Source organism: Dama dama, chromosome 12 (genome assembly GCF_033118175.1).
Source record: "Dama dama isolate Ldn47 chromosome 12, ASM3311817v1, whole genome shotgun sequence".
Taxonomy (NCBI): domain Eukaryota; kingdom Metazoa; phylum Chordata; class Mammalia; order Artiodactyla; family Cervidae; genus Dama; species Dama dama.
In genome coordinates this window covers 52,422,022-52,443,387 of record NC_083692.1, presented here as the reverse complement: position 1 = coordinate 52,443,387, position 21,366 = coordinate 52,422,022, and the positions used below count along the sequence as shown (strand labels likewise).

Below are 21,366 nucleotides of genomic sequence, written 5' to 3'. Positions count from 1 at the left end.
GATAATGGACATAATAATATTTTGTTCAGGGAATTCTCTGGCAGTCCAGTGGTTACAACTCAGTGCTTTCACTGCCATGGCCCTGTGTTCAATCCCTGATTGAGGAAAAGATACCGCAAGCCACACAGTGCAGTCAAAAAGTAATAATGATATTTTGTTGAATCTACCTCAGGGACTCTATACACAAATCCTTTTTCTTACAACGATTATGTAATTTTTGTTGTTGTTCAATTGCTCAGTCATGTCTGACTCTTTGTGACCCCATGGACTGCAGCATGCCAGACTTCCCTGTCCTTCATAACATAATGCCCTAAAAGTACACTTCTCCTTAATGAAAATAAATACCACAAGACAATGAAGTTATAATTCATATATTTTTGTACTGAGAAAAAAATAGCTATTAACCTAAAATTTAGATAAAAATATGACAGTAAAAAAGGATTTCTTAACCAAAGATTAAAAGTAGGCTAAAACAACAACAACAAAAAACTGAGAACTTCTCTATATTTATGCATAATTTTCAAAAAGATCTACATAGCACCACTTTTGTCCTAAAATATTGTCAGTTGTAACATATACCTTTGCTTTGATATTTTTCTTTACTATATGTTATTTTTAAGTATAACATACATTCAGAAAAGTGAAAAGAAAAGAACCTCCCAGGTGGTAAAGAACGCACCTGCCAATGCAGGAGAAAAGTGAAAAATGTACAGCTCAAGGAATTACGTAACAAAGTCTGCACCTCTATAACTCACACGCAGATCAAGAAGCTGAAAACTGTCAGAGACCCATCTTGTGCCACTTCCCAATATAGCCTTCTTCCTCTTCTCCGCTAGTAAGCAGTGTCCCACCTTCTAAGGTAATCATTTGGTTTTCACCAGCTCTGTACGGATGGAATCATAAAGTTCTTTCATTTGTACCTTCTTTTGCTTGATAGTTTTTGAAGTTTATGTTGTATATAACAATATTTTTCTTTTTGACATTTTCCTTTTTAAGAACATACCACCATTTATTTAGGCATTTAACTTTGGGAGCCTGTTTCGGTTGTTTCTATGTTCATGCAGCTGTGAACATAAGCGTCTGTCAGAGCAATGTGTATGTATTGCTATTGGGCACATACCTGAGAGTGGAATTACTGGGTTGTAGCTTAAGCTACATTATCTTCAGTTAGATAATTCCAGAAAGCTTTCCAAAATGATTATACCAATATACACTTAAATCAGCAGTATGTGAGGGTTATATCTTCTCCACATCCTTGCCCACACTTGGCATTATCAGTTTAATTTTAGTCACGCTGGTGGGTATGTATTATTAGCATCTCATTATTGTTTTAATTTGCTTTTCCTTGGTTATTTATGAAGTTGGACACTTTTTCATGTGATTAATAATCATTTGGATGTTGACTTTTTGTGAATTGCGTATTCAAACCTCTTTCACTGTCGTCAAGTTTTTGTTTATTTGCGTGTTAGTTCTTTGTTGGTTTTAAATGTTACAAGTAATTTTCTCCTGCTCTTGCCTTTTCAGTCTCTTAATGGTATCTTTTGGATTCAATAAAAACCAATATTTAGCCATTTTCTTTATGATTAGTGTTGTTTTTTTGCCTGGTTTAGCAAGTCTTCCTTACAGCAGCGTCATGAATATAATATCTTCTGGAAACCTTTCTAAAATTATTTTTATATTTCCAGATACATAGTTTATATGGTATTTATTTTTGCATGGAATATTAAGGTTTTTTTTTTTCCAGTTTTCAGCACCATTTATTGAAAAAGACTATCTGTTCTCTGCTGTCCCATTTTACTTGAGTTATATACATGAATCTAAGCTGGACTCCCTGTTTCTTTATCCTGTTTTAATTACTCTAGTTAGGGTAATTACTCTAGGTAGACAGTTAGCGCTGTCTTAATTACTTTAGCTTTATAAAATCTTTTACTGTTTGGTGAAGCAAATCTTGTCAGCTTTTGTTTTAAATTAACTTTTATTGGAGTATCTTGGATTTGCAGTGTTGCTTCAGGTGTGCAGCATAGTGAATCAATTATACAGACACATGTATCCACTCTTTTTTAGATTCTTTTTCCATATAGGTCATTACAGAGTATGGAGTGAGTAGAGGTCCGTGTCAGCTTGTTTTTCTTCAAGAATTTCTTGGCTGTTCGTGGTTCTTTGCATTTACAGACTTTGGGATCAGCTTATCAGTTTCAGCCAACAGCAACAGGAAGATTGGGCTTTTTGTTAGGATGTGCATTAACTCAGTCAATGTGGAACAGATTAACAGCTTTATAATAACAAACCCTTCAATCTGTAAACTTTAGTTAGATATTCTTCTATTTATATCTTTAATTTCTATTAATATCTTTATGATTTTCTTTGTAAAGTTCTTGCACATCTTTTGTTAAATATTTTTGTTGGTGGCTGATATATTATTATAAATGATATTTCTGAAATTTTATCTTATATTTATAGGCTGTTACTGATAATACAGGATTTATTTGCATATTAATTTTGTATGTTGATCTTGTATCTTAGTAACTTGGCTAAGCTCATTCTAATAATTTATATTTTCAAGTTAAACAATTATGTTCTCCGCAAATAATGACCATCTTACTTCTTCTTTACAATCATTGTACCTTTTTATTCCTTGCTACCTTTGCCTGGAATTCAAATAGAAGGTAAATAATGGATGTCCTTGCCTGTGTCTGATCATAAGAGGAGATTTTCAACATTTCACCATTTTATGTAGTGTTTTGTATGGGTGTTTGTGTATGCCTTTTGTTTGAAGAAAGGAGTTCCTTTCTATGCTTAATTAATTTTAAAATGTTAATCCAAACTTGTGTTCCTGCCATAATTCAAGCTTGCTCATGATATATTACTCTTTTTAAATACTGGTGAAAGTGTTAGTCACTTAGTCATGTCCAACTCTTTGCGACCCCATGCCTCTGTCCAAAAATTGGTAGATGCAATTTATTAATATTTATCTTGACATTTGTGTTTATAAGTGAGATTGACCTGTAAGTTTCCTTGTGAGGTATTGGTATTAAGATTAAGTTTATGTCTTAAATGATTTGGGATCTATTTCTTCTTTTTCTGTTATCTGGTAGAATTTCTGTAAAAATCAGTGTTATTTCTTACTTAGATGTTTGGTAAAATTGACATGTGAAGCTTGCGGGCCTTGAGTTTTCTTTTTGAGGAGTTTCTAATTATCAGTTCAATGTTTGCTCTGTTTTTAAATTGAAGTATAGTTGATTTACAGTGTTGCATTAATATCTGTTGTAGAGCAAGATGATTCAGTTATACTACATATATATATATATATACACACACACACACACACACATTCTTTTTATATTATTTTCCATTATATTTTAATCATGGGATATTGAATATAATTCCTTGTGCTGTACAGTAAGACGTTGTTTATCCATCCTGTATATAGTAACTTACATCTGCTAACCCCAGACTCCCAACCTGCCCCTCCCCACTGCATATTTCCTGGCTTTGTTCTGTTGAAAAGTCAGCTGTTTATCCATTTATGCTGCTTTGCAAGTAATATGTTTCTTTTCTTTGTCAGACTTTAAATTTGATCTCTCCCCCTTTCAACAGTTGTCCTACATTGTAGCTATGTTAAACTATGTTAGTCTTTTGTTGTTGTAAATATTCCTTTTTATATGTTGTTCATTTTATAACATATTGCTCCTTGGTATGTGATTTGATGGCCTTTACCAGTTTGGGAAAATTCTCTGTCATTATCTCACCAAACATCACTTCCTCCTCATTTGCTTTCTCTTCTGGGATCTAGGTTGTAGTGTTACATCTTACTGTGTTCTGAACATTCCTTATGTGCTCTTCTGTATTTACCCTCCTTTTGACTCTTCATGCATGATTCTCAGTATTTTCTTCTAGTTTACTGATTTCCTCTTCAACTATCCCTAGTACACTATTTCACCCATCACCTGAGTCCTTAATTTCATTTACTATATTTTTTAGTTCTAGACTTTTCATTTGGTTCTCTTCCCACATTTCTGTAGAAATTCTTTTGTATAGTTTCTACAAAAAGTCTCAATTATGTCTTAGGCACAGTGAATACATCTTAGGTGTATTAGGCAAAATTGCTTTAAAGTCTGTATCTAATACCTCTGTTATCTAGAGTCTTTGCAAGTCTTTTCTATTATTTGTGTGTGTGTTAATTTTATAAGGCTTCCATAACAAAGTACCACAAACTGGATAGCTTAACACAATAGATACTTCTTGTTTCACAAGTCTGAAGGCTGAAAGTTTAAAATAAAGGTTTGAAAAGGTCATGCTCCTTCTGAAACCTATAAGAGAGAATTCTTTGTTGCCCCTTTTTCCTTTTGGTGTTTGCCACCAATCCTTGGCATTCCTGGCTTGTAGATCTATCATTTTCATCTCTGTCTCTGTCATCATGCAGGGTCTTTTTTCCTGTATGTCTCTATCCTCTTCCTATAAGGACACCATTCATATTGAATTAAAGGTTCACCCATCATAGCTAATTACATCTACAACAATTCTATTTCCAAGGAAAGTCACTTTCTGAGGGAGTAGGAATTTAGGGTTTCAACGTATCTTTTTCCAGGGACACTTCATTCCGTGCCACGTTGTTTTTCTCTCTTCTTGTTTATTCCGTGTTTCTTCATTCTATGTCAGAATATTCTTTATCAGGGGCCAGAAAATTGTATATGAAAAATTCTGGACATGATGTCAAAGCTACAATGTTGTCTTCCTATATTACTTTTGACTACACTAGCAATCTGGATTCACTGTAATCCAATTACAGGGAGTTAGGTGGTTTGAAGCCTGGCTTTGCGCCCTAGAAAGGCCAGTATGTTTCCCACTTACTGCTGGGATGTTGCCATTCATGGTCTGACATTGCCAGTCTTTGGAAAAGTCTGCTTGCAAGGCTGGCTCTCTGCTAGCATCTGGGAACTTGGCTAGTAAACAGTTTCCTATGCTGATGTAAGACATCCATTAGCTGATAAGGAGGGCTCATTGTACCTACATTGTTTGTATAAATATGGCTTATTCTGAACATCTGCTTTCTGAGTGTCTGAAATTTTTGTATGTGTTAGACAGAGGGTTGCCTGCATGATGCATCGCCCAATAGAAGCATTGAGTGTGGAGTCTTCATTAAGTTTATCTGGTACAAAAAGAAGATGTTGCTGGAGGAATTAAGTAAATCTTGTGTGACTCCAGTGAGAAAGGCCTTTTTTATTTAATTGTAGAAAAATGTTTATACCATAAAATGTACCATTTTAGCAATTCCAAGCTACAATTCACTATACATTAAAAAAAAATTATCTGTTTATTTTATGGCCACGGAATGTGGGCTCTTAGTTCCTCGATCAGGGATCTAAGTCATACCCCCTGCATGGAAGAACAGTGTCTTAACCACTGGATTGCTAGGGAAGTCCTACTGTACAGTTTTTAGTATATGATTTACTATGATTAAGTACATTCATAGTGCCAGGTAACCATCATCACTGTCCATTTCCCGAGCTTTTTTATCATCCCAAATAGAAAGCCAGGAAAGGACTTTTGAAGATTGCATCTCATTTTCTCTGAACTTTATCCCACACTTCTTTTCCTTTTTTGGATTCTCCTTTTATTTGTATCCTTTTGCTATAATAAATCTTATGCATATGTGCCAGTGTGTGTTGAAGCTATAAGTCCTTGTAGAGAAGCACTGCGCCAGGGTCCCAACTCAGTGTTTGTTTATCTAATTCACAGACCAGTTTTTGTTCTTCTAATCCTGAGAGGCTGTTAAAAACTCTGGTTCACCTCTTAGGTCTCAGTTGCTTTCTCCAGATTAACGGGTGCTCCTAAGAGAGGTGCAGCCGTCAGTGACAGACTCACATCTCCAGGTGTCTTTCTTCTCCTGGTTTTTGGCTCTGAATATAGTCCCATTCCCTTTTTCTGGTAACCACTAACAAATTATGTAATTTAATCACTTATGGTATTTATGGCCTGTCTCTGTCTGTTTTGTTTATTGATATATCATAAGCACCCGGAACAGTATCTGACACACAGAGGTGCTCAATAAATATTTTTTAGAAAGTGAAGTTGGCTTGGATAATTGGTTGAAGGAACAGTAAAAGTCAAGGAGAAGGGAAATGGTAGATAACAAACCACAGAATTTATATACTTTATTCATTTTACTGTTCCTAGATGTGTGTAAGACAAGTCATTGGAATACAAGAAGAAAATATTATAGCTTTTATTTTTTCTCTAAAGAAATGAAAAACTGAACATTATTCATGTTAAGTAAGTGGACTGACAGGTGGTCCTCTCCTTTGAATGTTATTGTAGAGTCCTGTTACATATAAAGTAGAATGTTTTTTATTATCTCCACATTGTACACCATCCAGGAGACAGCGTGCCCAGTCCATTCCATATGAATGGTCACCCTCAGAGTGGTGCAGTATAGCGTCCTCGGGCTTAAGGATGACTTTGTGGCTGAAAATGAAAGATGCTGCTTATTTAAAACAGCAGCAACAACAACAAAAAGAAACCCTCATATATGCCACAGAGTCCATCAGTGGCAGGATCAGAATTTAGTCAGGTTTTTCCAATTATTTATTTATTTTTGGTTTTGCTGGGTCTTTGTTGCTGCACATGGACTTTTCTAGTTGCGGTGAGCAGGGGCGTCTCTTGTTGCGGAGCACAGACTTACACATGGGCTTCAGTAGTTGCAGCATGCAGGTTCAGCAGCTGTGGTGCACGGGCTTTAGCTACTTTACAATATTTTGAATCCTCCCTGACCGGGGATCAAACCTGTGTCCCCTGTATTGGCAGGCAGATCCTCATTCACTGTGCCACCAGAGAAGTCCTAGTCACAATTTTTGTGTTTATAACTTTGCTGTCAACCTAAAAAGGGCTAGGAAAAAATTGTGGGGGGTGGGGGGGGGGTCAGAGATAACAAAAATGAAGCACTGTGTGTATAACAATGTTAATCAGTGTGACTAAATACAAATAATTCATTGTGTCTTAGAAGCTGGGATAAAATCTTAACCAGAAGATTTCCACGTGCTCGTGTTTCTTTCCCATGCAGTCATGCACCCTAGTCCTTTCTAAGTTGTGACCTGTGTTTTCCTCACTCAACCTTTGCTGGCCGCTCCTCCATTTAACTGTGGCATTTCATTGTCAGTTTTCCCTGCCCAGCGCTATGATCGCAAAATTTCAAAGTGCATTAGAGCTTTCTTTTTTTTTTGCATTAGATCTTTTGGAGAGAAAAGTGAGCGTAGAGTTTACATGTGTGATTGAAGATTCAGATATAGTGTTTCATACAAAACACGAGAGATAAAAATGTCACTTACTGAACTGAAGAGTATATTGATTTATAGGACTCTAGTTCAGCAGTTATCTAAATTGACTGTGTGGCAGTCATTTATAGAGCTTTTAGATTGAAGATTATTGGCCCTGACCCTAGGTGTGTCTGCTTCAATAGGTCTGGATTGGAACCTAAAACTTAGCATTTGTAGTGTGTTCTCAGGTGGTGCTAATGCTGCTAATCCAGGGACCACACCTTGAATACCTTTCCTATAGCTCCTAGTCTCCTTTTCAGGTAGAATAAAAATACTTGTTTTTTGGGGTACTCTTTTGCCCCCTTCTGATGCCTATGTCAGAAGCTTTCTCTATCTCCTTTATACTTTAATAAAACTTTATTACACACACACACAAAAAATACTTGTTTTTTGTTTGCCTGCTTTGCTATGAACATGTTCTTCTCCTTTAGATTGCTATGTTCTTTTTTCCCTCTTGCCCCAAACACTAATATTTACTCCCTAAAGAAAATTCCCAAAGTCATCTTACCACAACTTCTCTATCTACTTTTCAGTTATCTAATGTATATCAGTTCTGCATAGTCAACATACAAGCAGTCCTTCTTTTGTGCTATTCTGACATCCACAAATGTCAGTTACAAAGGTATGTTAACTGTAATTGTGTAAACTACCAGCTTTACTGCTGACTCTTCAGTCCACAGATCACTACATAAATAACAGACATGCATCATGACCAGTCACCAGTCATATCACTCCTTTAAGAGTCTGTTAATGTTTTTGGTCATTGTGTACCTGTTACTGAGTTCGTGCATAGAAAGCAAAATGTCTAGTTGTGTTCCCTCCTTGTCTCCCAGTGATAAACTCACATGATGTTTTTTGTAAAAGTGGATAATCAGAAGAGGGAATTGGCCAACAAAGATTAAAGCACAGTAAAGAAACAAAAGACCGTACTGCTAAAAATGGAATTTGAATTGAATATAAATGGAGTTATAGAAGAAATAACTGGCAGTAGAAATGTTGACAGTGCTGAGGTTTAAGAGACAAGATAAGCCACCAGAGGAACTTAGTGAAAGTGAACTGACTCACATAAATAAGGAAAGTGCTTGTGGCGTAAAGGATGAAGAAATGACCCTGGCACAGCTTTTTACATTGAAGGAACTCTTTGAGATATTTCATGACCTTAAAAGTTGCAAAGGGTGACCATCCTCCACAGCATAGAAAAGGTGCTTGCTCCCTATCATACGTTGTAACAGGAGAAGGTGACAAGCACTATTCAGACTACTCTTAATGACTTTTTTATAATAAAATAACACTTTAAATCTCAGTGTTTGCAATTTGTAGTCTACTAAATAAAGATTACTTTTTACTGTCTTCATTTCTCCATGCATTTATAACTGATTGGGAATTTGTAATGCTTTGACTAAAAAACCTTAAAGGTAATGGAACAATTGTAATTTTTCCCATTGATTATTAAAATTGCTTGCATAGTTTTGGCTTATGCATGATTATTTTTATCATCCCCTACTGCATGTAGAGTAGGGACTGCCTGTATATGTATGTGTGTGTGTGTGTGTGTGTATGTATGAATTCATGCATATATGTAAAGCCCTGATTTGTACTATCTAACCTTCCCAACCTTGACACAGTTAAAAAAGTATTTGGATACCATACTGTGATATGTAAAAGAGTCTACAAGGGTTAATGGCCAGGAAGCTATTGCCCCAAAGCCTGAGGAGATAAACATCTGAATTCATTTGAGGCCCACAGGTTAAAATGTTCCAATGCTGAGAGAATTGAAGCCCTCATAGAACTTGGTACAGTATTCTCTGTATGTTTTTGACTAACTGTATTTGACATATACTGTAATACATACTTTTCATTGAGATTGCTTTAAAAAGGTAAGAACTGTGAGTTTCCTCAAAGACACATTTAGTAAATGTCTAAACTGTTTTATTATACTTAATATTTATTGCCTTTTGACAGTCTTTAAACCATTAAACTGTGTCCTTTTTATTAGAAACATCACTGTGTAATGAGTGTTAGACATGCAGAGGTGGAAACTGAAATTTGGCACAGGAAAGAACAAGTAGGCATGGGGAAAGATTTGTTGTCTTAGAAGAAAAGTATCTGGTAAAAATGTTTCTAATTCTTTTTTATGAGCACAAAGCAGATGAAATGAAAGGGGACAAGATAAAATATGAGATATTAAGTATTTGCAGTTTTTTTGCATTATGATTGATGTCAACTATCCAGGTCATGTGTTTTGATAACCAAATTTGGGAAGCTAAAAAAATTAAAGTGATATTATTTTCAGCATTGCTAAGTCACTTCAGTCATGTCCGACCCTGTGCGACCCCATAGACGGCAGCCCACCAGGCTCCCCCGTCCCTGGGATTCTCAAGGCAAGAACACTGGAATGGGTTGCCATTTCCTCCTCCAATGCGTGAAAGTGAAGTTGCTCAGTCGTGTCCAACTCTTACTGATCCCATGGACTGCAGCCTACCAGGCTCCTCTGTCCATGGGATTTTCCAGGCAAGAGTACTGGAGTGGGGTGCCCTTGCCTTCTCTGATTTTCAGCATTAGTGAGTATTATACTCTTATGCAATTGATGTTTTTGACTGGTGTAATAACATGGGTTTTGTATTAATGTGATTATATAACATTTAATCTTTTGTATCACTTCCCTGGAGCATTCCAAGGCCTCAGTGTTGTGTCTCAACCTGTTTTGTTGGAGAACATGTGCAAGTGTAATCATGAAAGTTAGCTGTTTTGTTTCTTTGAATTCTAGAATTAGGTCATGTTTATAAGAAAGTAAGACCTGGAGCAGACTCTTGATTTTTTTTTTTAACTGTAGGAAATCTTATCATATGCTTTAATTAAAAAGTAAGTCAAATTTTTTGAGGTTTATTGAGGTAAAACTAATAACATTTTAAGATATTTAAATAATACATCATAATGATTTGCTATATGTATATATTGTAAAAGAATTCCTCTCATCTAGTTAAATTAACAAATCCATCACCTTCAGGTATATGTATTTTTTTTGATGGGAACATTTGAGTTCTACTCTCTTACCAAATTTCAGTTATATGGTATACTATTATCAACTAGAGTCACTGTGTTATACATTAGATCCTCAGACCTTATTCATCTTGTAGCTGAAGGTTTGTACCCTTTTAGCCCCCAACCCCTGAGAACCACTTTTCTACTTCTTTCTATGAGTTTGACTTTTATTCCCCCAGATTCCTCATATAAGTTATCATGCAGTATTCATCTTTCTCTTTCTGACTTATTTCACTTAGCATAGTGTCCTCAATGTCCTTTATGTTGTTGCAAATAGCAGTATTTCCTTTTTTCTCATGCATGAATAATATTGCATTATTTGTGTGTGTATCACACTTTTATCCTTTCATCTGTTGGTGGACACTTCGGTTATGCACATCTTGGCTATTGTGAATAATTGAGCCAAGTTTTTACCTTAACCAAATCTGTCTGAGAAATGTATTTATCATACCCAAACTATAAATTTTATTTTATCTGCTTGCTTTTATAATATTACGGTACGTGCATACATGAATGCTAAGTCGCTTCAGTCATGGCTCTTTGCGACCCTGTGGACTATAGGCCGCCAGGTTCTTCTGTCCATGGGATTCTCCAGGCAGGAATACTGGAGTGGGTTGCCATGCCCTGCTCCAGCGGATGTTCCTGACCCGGGGATCAAACCCACATCTCCTATGACGCCTGCATTCCAGGCAGATTCTTTACTGCTGAGCCACCGGGAAGCCCAGCACCACCTGGGAAGCTCTCTAAAAACTTAATTTCCATAAAAATGCAAGTTTAATAGAAATTAGAAACCACTGTTTTAACAGTTGTTGTTCTTAAATTGTAGACTTAGACATGATTTTTTTGATGTGTATAACCTTTTCTATGTTCAGCAAATATTTTAGAATTAATACATATTCCTTTATAATCTGACTTCTGGTGTTACTTTAAAATATAGTTTTACTTAATAAACTTAATAAAATGTCTCTTTCTCATTTTAGAATATAAAGTTCCTTTATAATTATGACAATTGTGTAAAAAATCTTTAAAAAATTGGATAACTTAGCTTTTTTTATTTTTAAATACAGCAATTGTTCTTTTTAAGTTTGATCTTTTATTTTAGGACATATTGATGCATTTACATCAAAGCTTTTCCTGCTTGAAGAAATTACCTCAGAAGAATTGAAAGAAAAACTGTCAGCACTCAAGTAAGAAATTTTGTGGTAGGAAATTTAAAAGCTTGTTAATATGATCATTAATTTTTCTTTATCACTAAATATTGGTTTAAATTATTTTCAAGACTTTCATCCTTTTATAAATTGAGGCTTTCCTTGACCCGGTTTATGATCCATTTCACATTAATCATTTCCATCTCCAAATTAAATGTTCTAGTGGCACCAGTATTTCTACTTAAGACAAAGGAGGCTAAAACAATAGAGAGTCTTCCATCTTGGTGAACTATGGGCACACATATCTCACTTCTTTCCAGAGGTGGGAAAAAATAGGCCAGTCAGACTTTAAGCTCAGGGATATATATACTCATTCAGGTATTCTAACTTCTAAAAATTTGTTCTTCTACCAAATGTTACTGTACATCAGATTGAAATTAATTTGCATCTCACAAGTTTCCAGGAAGAACTGGTGGTACCTTTAATCTCCATTTTATACATGAGGAAACTGGAACTTGGAGTGACTTTCCCCAGAGCACACAGCCGAGCTAGGATGACAGCTTTGGTAGTTAGTATATTTGATTCATCTGAAAGGGTGGGAAATCGCCCTGACTTACATTAGTTCTGTAGTTCCAGCTTTGGGGCTTGTCATAGTTTTTGAAGGCTGCAGATTCAAGTTTGACTTCTTTGCTTATACTTAAACACCTGTTATAAGTATTACTTCTTTTGATGGGTAACTTTGTATTTACATACGTGAATAGAAAAGCTTTTCCATACATTTATGCACTGCCCACTCTACCTCTCCCAGTGAAAACCATTTTTAAATAAATAATCAAGGGAATGAATGTAGGTCTAGAAGAGATATTTAAATCAATATCTTACATTTCATTTCCTTTTATTCATTTAAAATACCTGTCAATTTCTTTGAAATTCACCACCACCACCTCTAAAAGGCAAACTCTTCTGCAGATTAATTCTGCTAAAGACTTTTTAAACTTTAAAAATTTTCAACTTATAAACTTATTAAAATGTTTATAGTTTGAGAGACTTTCCTGTCAGTCCAATGGTTAAGACTCCATGCTCCGGTGCAGGGGGGTTTGACCCCTGGTGGGGGAACTAGGATCCCATATGCTGCGTGGTACAGCCAAAAAAAAAAAACAAAACAAAAACATATTTTTAAAAAACACGAACTCTAAAGGGAAATACATTTCTTTAAAAAAATCATAGCTTGAATATAAAATAGTGATCTCTTTACTGATCACTGCTCTGACTGACACAAGCCAAAATACTTTATGATTTTTAAGGGAAATCAGAAAATGGCAAAAATGAAGTAAATACTAAAATTCAGTCAAATTAGAAATACATTTTGATATTTGTTTTACATTATTTCATCTGTTGTTTTCTTTTGTTATTGAGACATTTCTTTTCCCGAGGAGTTAATAGTTGTTAAGAGTAAGTTTTTTTGTTCCTTAATTTTGTTTGGATTTCTTCTGTTTAATAGGATTTCAAGTTTATTTAACATCCTCCAACACATTCTAAGAAAATTAAGTAGGTAAGTACTTTTTTCATTTGAGGCATTTTTCATTGATATGTGTAATTTTCTTGGGTGAAAAAACTTTGAATACATGTTGTTAGGAATAGACAGAAAATAACCTAGAAATACAAAATTTATTCTGTTGTGTCAAAGTGGAATTGTGAAAATATAAATAAGAAGGAAATATAATAGCATCTGGCTTTACTGGGCTTATAGTTAAACATTTTTTTCTGTACAGCTATTATAATGGCTTCCTATTGCCACTGTAACAAATTGTCACAAACTTAGTGGCTTCAGACAACACAGATTTGTTCTCTTATAGTTCTGCAACTCAAAGATCTGAAATTCTCTTCACTGGACTAAACTTGTGTCAGCAGGGCTGGCTTCTCCTGGAGGCTCTTAGGAGGCAGTTGTTTCCTTGCCTAATTTTCAGCTTCTAGTGGCTAATTGTATTTCTTTTTTTTTTAATAGAAATATATATAGTTAGTGTACAATATTATGTTAGTTTCAGGTGTACTAGATAGTGATTTGATATTTGTATACATTATGAAATGATTGCAATGTCTAATAACCATATATCTCCATACAAAGTTGTTACAATAGTATTTATTCTTTATGCTGTGTGTTACATCCTTGTGACTTATTTATAATTGGAGGTTTGTACCTCCTAAGCCCCCTGCATCTGTTTCTCCACACACACACTACCCCCAGTCAGCAACCACCCTTTTGTTTATATATCTGTAAGTCTATCTTAATTTTGTTTGTTTCTTTTGCTTTTCAGATTCCATATATACATAAGGTCATATGGTATTTGTCTTTTTCCGACTTATTTCACATGGCACAATACCTTCTAGATACATCCATGTTGCTGCAAATGCAAGATTTCATTTTTTATGACTGAGTAGTATTCCATTGTACTTATATCACATTTATCTGTTCATCAGTGGACACTTAACTTGCTTCTGTATCTTGGCTCTTATAAATAATACTGCAGTGAACATCGATGTTCATGTCTTTTTGATATATGATAAATACCCAAGAGTAGAATTGCTGGATCATATGACAGTTCAATTTTCAATTTTTTGAGATACCTCCCTACTATTTCCCATAGTGGCTGCACTAGTTTATAATCCCACCAATAGTATACAAGGTTTCCTTTTTCTCCACATCCTTGCCAACACTTATTAATTGTCTTATTGGTGATAGCCATTCTGACAGGAGTGAGGTGGCATATCATTGTGGTTTTGATTTGCATTTCCTTGATGATTAATGGTATTGGCCATCTGTATGCCTTCTTTGGAAAAATACCTATATTTCTTAGATTGTAGTCCCTTATTCCATCTTCAAAGTACATCATTCACATTTTTGCTTTTGTTGTTACATTGTGTCTTTAATCACGTTTACAAGCCATTGATGGGTAACGTTCACAAATTCTAGAGAAGAAGAATGACTTATAAGTATGATTAGTCCTTGTTTTTAATGATAGATTGTGAGGAAGAACTGATATCCTCCATAGTACCTTTGTGCTGGAAGAGTGTTAAAAAAAAAAAAAAAGAACACACAGTATGTCAATCATATCCTTTTAGCTCTTCATGTTGTTACACTGAATTCCTTAAAGCTTTCTAAAGAGAAAGGGTTTAATGTAGATTTGACAGAACTTATTATTGTGACAGTAGAGGATCATAATTAAGGGTATGGGGCTTTTTGGTGTTTGACTGCCTTGGTTTATATGCAGGTCCTGCACTCAGAACTTGGGTAAATTACTTGCCATCTCCAATTTTTGTTTGTCTGTAATATGGAGTTAACAATTTTATCCCTTCAAGATTTGTTGTGTAGAATTTAATGACAAAAAGGACATAAACAGTGCAACAGTTAGTTCATGATAAACGTTCAATACCTATTAACTGCTTAGGTTGCTGTTATTCTCAGGGCCTCTCGTGTTGTGATTGTTCTGTTGACTGTTTCTGCCACTTTATTTTAAACTTCCCAGTGTACTGTGTCACATTCGCCTTTCTATCTCTGTTCACCTATTAGTAGACAGAAAGTAGGTACAGTGCTTGTTTAATTAAATGTCATGTATAGGAATGTATGTATATGTTCTTACATACTTATATGTCTGTGTACTTTTCGTTACGTGTTGTCCAGGAATTAGAGAATTAGACATGTGTTTCCCATTAAATTATTGAAAACTTACAAATTGACTGACATAACAATGAAAAGAAAATAATTATATATCCTGAATTTGTAGTAAGAACTAAAACTAGTTGCTGAAAAGGCATGAAAATATGAAAATAGATTAGAAGATTCTTAAATCTTATATGATCATCAGAGTATTTTTAGAGATGATGTCCCATTCCCCTAATTGTTTTTTTATTTTATTAATAGATCATGATTAAGAAAGTGCTATTGAAATTGACACAGTGAATCAGTGAGTTGAGTTTTACTGTGTGGATTTAGCTTGCAGGAGGGTTCCTACTTGTTGTCTCACGCCGCAGAAGATTCTTCACTCTTGATCTACAAAACCTCTGATGGAAAAGTTACCAGGACAGCGTACAACTTGCATAAAACGCATTGTGGCCTTCCTGGTGTGCCTTCCAGCCTCTCGGTCCCCTGGGTCCCTTTAGATCCCAGCCTCTTATTACCATATCATATCCATCATGGAAGAATACCCTGCACTTTTCCACCTAAGTCACTGGGTCCCACAGCACAACAAAAGGTAGGATCTTTTCTGAAATAAAATGTTCCACTAGGTTGTTTATTCTTAATCTGTTTCACTGACTGTGCATTTCAACCTGATGTCCGTATTTGCCATGTTAATCACAACACCATTCTAAAAACAATGTTTATTGGAAGGATAGGTAAAGTTGTATGCTCTTGTGAACCCAGTCATTTTAGCGGAACTTTCTGTTTTTTGTAAGGTTTATGCTCAACTACAGAAACTTCTATTAGCCTGCCCAGTGAGGGCATGAAGAGGCAACCACACAGTTAAATCCCTATGTTCCTATGAAAAGCAGTTATAGTTTTTTTGCAGTTTTTATGTATACTATTTTATTTCATTAAATATTTGAGGCAATTTGCAGAAGAATACATAGAATAAAATTATGGTGATGCAATTAAAAATTGATAAGTAGGATATGGGAAAATATAAAAGCAAGTGTTAGTAATTAGTGACTGCAGTGCCTTATTAAAAGTACAATAAAATGTTAAGTAAATTGTGTTTTAATGCTAAGTATTTTTTATAACTCAATATTTTAGATATAATTAATGTTACACTCTTTATAGCATCCTTCCTAGAAATAACAGTTGAATGATATTTCTCAGAAACTTTTGTAACACCGTGGTTAGAGATACTGTTTACTGTGTAGCTCATTCTTTATATCATGTAAGAAGTTCCAGTTCGAGTTTAATTGAAGGAAAACTTTTCTCCTCTATGAGTGAATCTGACTTTTCCTTCCCTGCTGCCAAAAATCTTTGAGTCAAAGTTACTGAGGCCTCTGTTCTCAATATTTCACTCCACAACATCTATCACCTGTATATCCTGTGGATATTTTCTGTTTTTTTTTTTTTTCCTTGCTGTATTAAATTAATCTGCAAATGCCCACAGTTCCTTTGGAGAAGTAGCTAGAATGCAGATATTGAGGATTATTTTGTAATTTACAGTGGTTTTACGGTTTACAAAAGTTGTTTGTTTTTCAGCTCTCCGCTCTTATTATTGAGAGAATCCTTTTAGAAATGACAACATCTTGTACATTGTTAACTTTGGCCAAGAGAATACATAAATGTGATTAATTAGTTGGAACAAGTAAAAGAATAGACAGAGTGAGTTATTGGTATTTTAAGCCATTTTAGCTACAGTTTTTGTTAGGTATTTTTCAGTTTTCCTTTCAAACTGGAGTCTTATTTTCTCTTCCTTTCACATTTATCCTTTGTATCTTTCTTCTCTTTTGGACTCATATTTTTCTTACTCTTTGTCTGTCTCTCCATTTCATAATTTCTTCCCTGTCTTTACCATCTCTGACCTTCTTATAGTTCCTTTCCCTCCCTTCTTAGTTTTCATTTCTTCTTTTCTACTGCCCTTCAATTTCATTATTGTAAGCACATTGCTCTAAAGTTCTGTCATTCCTTCCTTTCCTCATTTAACATTTCAAACTTTTCCAAATTTAACACAAAAGAGTGATTTTCCTCTTCACTCCCCTCAGATTACTCTGATCTGTCTGCCTCCCTGATTGTTATTTGAAAATGTCATACTTTAAAACTCTGTCAGATTAAAGCTTGCTTAGAAGCAATTAAGTGGCTGGAGGCTAAAAATATATGAAGGACAATTTGCAGGGTAATTATCCCATGTGTAAACAATAGAGTTGACTGTATTGTAAACATGTTAAACTGTCCTGTTCTTTGCTTCTTCTCCTAGATTGGTGGAACAAGAATGCCTACCCGAAGCCACAGGAATTCAGTTTCTGTGGAAACAAAAAGCCTGCCTGCTCAGCAAGTTGAAAATGAAGGAGTGGCTTCAAGTAAAAGAAAAATAACTTAAAGACTGTACCATGGAAAACAAAGAAAAACCAGTTATCACAACATTTAGTTTAGAAAAATTTGAGGGAAAATATGCCTGAAAAATCTGTAGGCAACAGGAATGTTTTTGTTTTACTGTCCTTGAGAGTTCTTAGAGTGCCTTAAAAAAACACTTTGACTATTGTGAAGCAGTGTTCCAATTCAAACGGGCTAATATGCCCTTAACACCTGAGGTTTGAGGAGACTATAGATATGTTTTAGCATTATCGTGGCAGGGAAATATAGAGAGAAGAAAATATTTTTATACTTGACCTTTAGCAAAAAATATTAAGTAGGAAAATAATTTGCTCTTTCAAGAGCAATATTTATCATTATGTATTAGATTAATCCTCGAGGAGGAAATGGCAATCCATTCCAGTATTCTTGCCTGGAGGATCCCATAGACAGGAGAACCTGGCAGGCTACAGTCCATGGGGTCACAGAGAGTCGGACATGACTTAGCAACTACACATTAGGTTAATAATTTCAGTTGTAATGCTGGTCTATTGAGGTTTGCTCAAAAGGTTAAATCTTGCTACTGTCAGAGATAATTTTGACTTACGTAAACCCTATTTCTGACCCATCTGACAGTTCTTCTATACTGATTTAAAATGATGATTGTTGCAAGTTACAAAGTTAATACCTTTAAAAACTTTGGGGAAATTCCACTGCAGAAGCCAAAAAGGAAAATAAAAAGCTCTCTGCCTAAGAAAATTCACAGGGAAGTTAACAGTTTTTTGTTGGGCAATCATCAGTTTGTTTTAAACAAAAAAAGCTTGTGGTGTAACAGGATCGGAGACTGCCTCTGTCCCTTGGCACAAATCCTGGTTAGGTGTTGAAATACACTACTAAAAACAAAGAGATGAGTGTATTTTCCAGAAAAATCTCATATTTCAACTAGAAAGACTAACGTGTGATAAAACAGAAGCTCTTTTTCCTCATCTGTACTAATTAATTTAAAATTTTCAGGATCATGAAGGTGAATTTAGGAAAGGTTCAATCATTTAATGTTATCGTAACCAACTATTTGTACTTATGAAGGGATGAACTCATTTAATTTTTGTATTCCTGTTCTTTAATGTGCACTAAATATGTGCATCATTTATAAAATACAAGCTTTATAAAGGCAAAGTTTGTTTTTGGAATTTTTTATGCATTTTATATTAATATAGGAAATTAGCCCCATCAACCTTCTCAACTGTTGTAAGTAGCATTTATTTTTTTTTTAAGTAGCATTTAAATACTCTTTTTACTACCAAGTTTTGTTTTGTGTTCTTTGGTTGGTTATATAATATTTTTAATTTATGACTAGTTATTAATGAAATTGTCTTATGTATTTTAATATAGAGTTTCCTCATCCTGCCATTCCCTTTTTAAAATATTGAGCTTTGTTTCAAGTGGTTATGTTTTTTTTTTTTTTTTAACTTTTGTCACATACCCATATTTCCTGAAATACTCCACTTGTGATTCATTTGGCAGTAAACCATGGGAGAGGCAGGGATTCCCTAGTAATTTGCTCTTTTAGAAAAGCTAAGCAATGATTGCTTCAGACTTCTGAATGCCAGAAAGACATGGCTTTCATTTTTTTAGTATTAGTTTTTACTTAATAAAATGTGTGATAAGAGATTTTAAAATTATCTTAGCCATTTATTAGAGTAACTCTGATAATATATATAAAGCTAGTTTTTGTTTTCCACTTGTGCTTAATCAGCTTCTTTTTTCTAATGTATATTTGAACTTGTCTTGTGTTCTTTTTATTGATTTTTAGTACTGAGAATGTATAAGCAAGAAAGTGACGTTGTCAGTATGAGCAAAGATGTTTTTAAAAAAACAAAAGCAGTCAGTGTTGGCAAGGATATGATGAGCCTGCCCCACTTACATCTCTGTGGTGAAGGTATAAACATTTCACTCAGTAAATGTTTGAGTGTATCTGTGTGCCACACAACCTAAAATTGGTCCCCATGTTTACTCTCATAAAATTCTTACTCATATATCAGAATATTTGTTTATTTTACTTATTACTATCTTTCTTCTTAAATAGACTACAAGCTATGCCAAGGTGGGGCATATTTGTTTTGTTCACTTGTGTATAACATACATAATACATAGTCGCTCAGTAGATAGAAGTTGAATATATGAATAGATGAATATCTCAGTATCAAAGATAGATTTTGGTTTTCCCATGAGCTAACCTTCTAGTGGAAGACACAATACTGATTTATGTGGCAAGTACCCCAAAAAAGTAATGTAAGGAAGTCATCTAACCAGGACCTGATAATTAAGGAAATCTGGATAAACCTTGAGCTGAGTCTTTAAAAATAAGTAAGAGTTATAAGGAAAGAATGAAAGGTCTTCCACACAGAAAGAAAGCAGCATATGCAGAGGTGAAAGACAGCCAGATTGTAGGCTGTGAACATGGGAGATGAGAGAAAAGGCTATAGGACAGGAACAGGCATGCTATGCTATGGCATTTGAATTTTGTCCTCTATAGTATGGGAACTAGTAGTGATTTTTAATAAAAATAAATAACATGATCAGGTATAATTTTGAAAAAGTTCTTGTGGCATTAGTGTAGAGAATGGAATGGAGCTGGGAAAGACTGTAGGGAAATAGATAAGTTGTAAAATTATGTTATAATAATTGAAAAATGAATTAAAGTAATAAAAATAGGGTCAGGCTCAAGTGATAAGCGAAAAAAAAACTGACAACTTGGTGATATAGTTGGTAGGGGGAGTAAAATATGGCTTTCAGGTTCCTCGTGGGATACTTTGTAAATACACTACTTAGAAAGTGTGAAGAGGAGTGTGGAAGAGCAAGAGGAGAGCTTGCTCAACATGTTCATTCCCTTTCACCACTTGTATTCCTTGAATTCTGGGCCGGGTGTGCTATTATTACTGTATCATAGACTATTACTATCCCACACTAGCTAGGACCCAGAAGCAACAGAAGCCCACTGACAGATGAACAAAGAAGCTGTGGTACATATACACAATGGAATATTACTCAGCTATAAAGGGGAACACATATGAGCCAATTCTAATGAAGTGGTTGAACCTAGAGCCTATTATACAGAGTAAAGCTAGTCAGAAAGAGAAAAATACTTTATATTAACCCATATATATGGAATCTAGAAGGATGATACTAACGAACCTAATTGCAGGACAACAAAGGAGATGCAGATATAAAGAACAGATTTATGGACACAGTGGGGGAAGGAGAGGATGGGATGAATTGAGAGAGTAGCACTGAAACATTTATGTTACCATATGTAAAATAGCCAGTGGGAATTTGCTATATGACACAGGGAGATCAAATCCAGTCCTTTGTGACACCTAGAGGGGTGGGATGGGGTGGGAAGTAGGAGGGAATTTTAAGACGGAGAGGATGTAATGTATCCGTATGGCTAATTCATGTTGATATATGGCAGAAACCAACACAATATTGTAAAATAGTTATCCTCCAATTGAAAACAATTTTTAAAAAAAGAAAAAATATTAGCCCAAAACTTAGCTAGTTAAAACCGCAAATTATTTTTTTTAAAGAGTAGGTACATTTTAAGACATTTTAAAAATTTGTTTCTTTTTGGCCCCGCTGGGTCTTCGCTGCTGGACGTGGGCTTTAGGGCTGCTGTGTGGCGATGCACGGGCTTCTCCCTGCAGCGGCTGCTCTTGCTGTGGGGCACAGGCTCCAGGCTCATGGGCTTCAGTAGTTGTGGTGCAAAGGCTTAGCTGCTCCTTGGCTTGTGGAATCTTCCCAGACCAGGGACTGAGCCCGTGTC

General features: G+C 35.0%; 1 protein-coding gene across 2 annotated transcripts in view; it reads left to right on the top strand.

Moving 5' to 3' along the window:
• The window catches only part of ICE2 (interactor of little elongation complex ELL subunit 2), a 60,672-nt gene extending 41,085 nt beyond the window's left edge, over positions 1–19,587 (top strand). For both annotated transcript variants that reach the window (XM_061157284.1, XM_061157285.1), the window contains exons 13-16: positions 11,458–11,542; positions 13,005–13,055; positions 15,495–15,753; positions 17,449–19,587. In XM_061157284.1, the coding sequence (XP_061013267.1) occupies positions 11,458–11,542; positions 13,005–13,055; positions 15,495–15,753; positions 17,449–17,571 (518 nt within the window). In that variant the 3' untranslated portion in view covers positions 17,572–19,587. The remainder of the gene's footprint in view (positions 1–11,457; positions 11,543–13,004; positions 13,056–15,494; positions 15,754–17,448) is intronic.
• Positions 19,588–21,366: the final 1,779 nt, after the last annotated feature.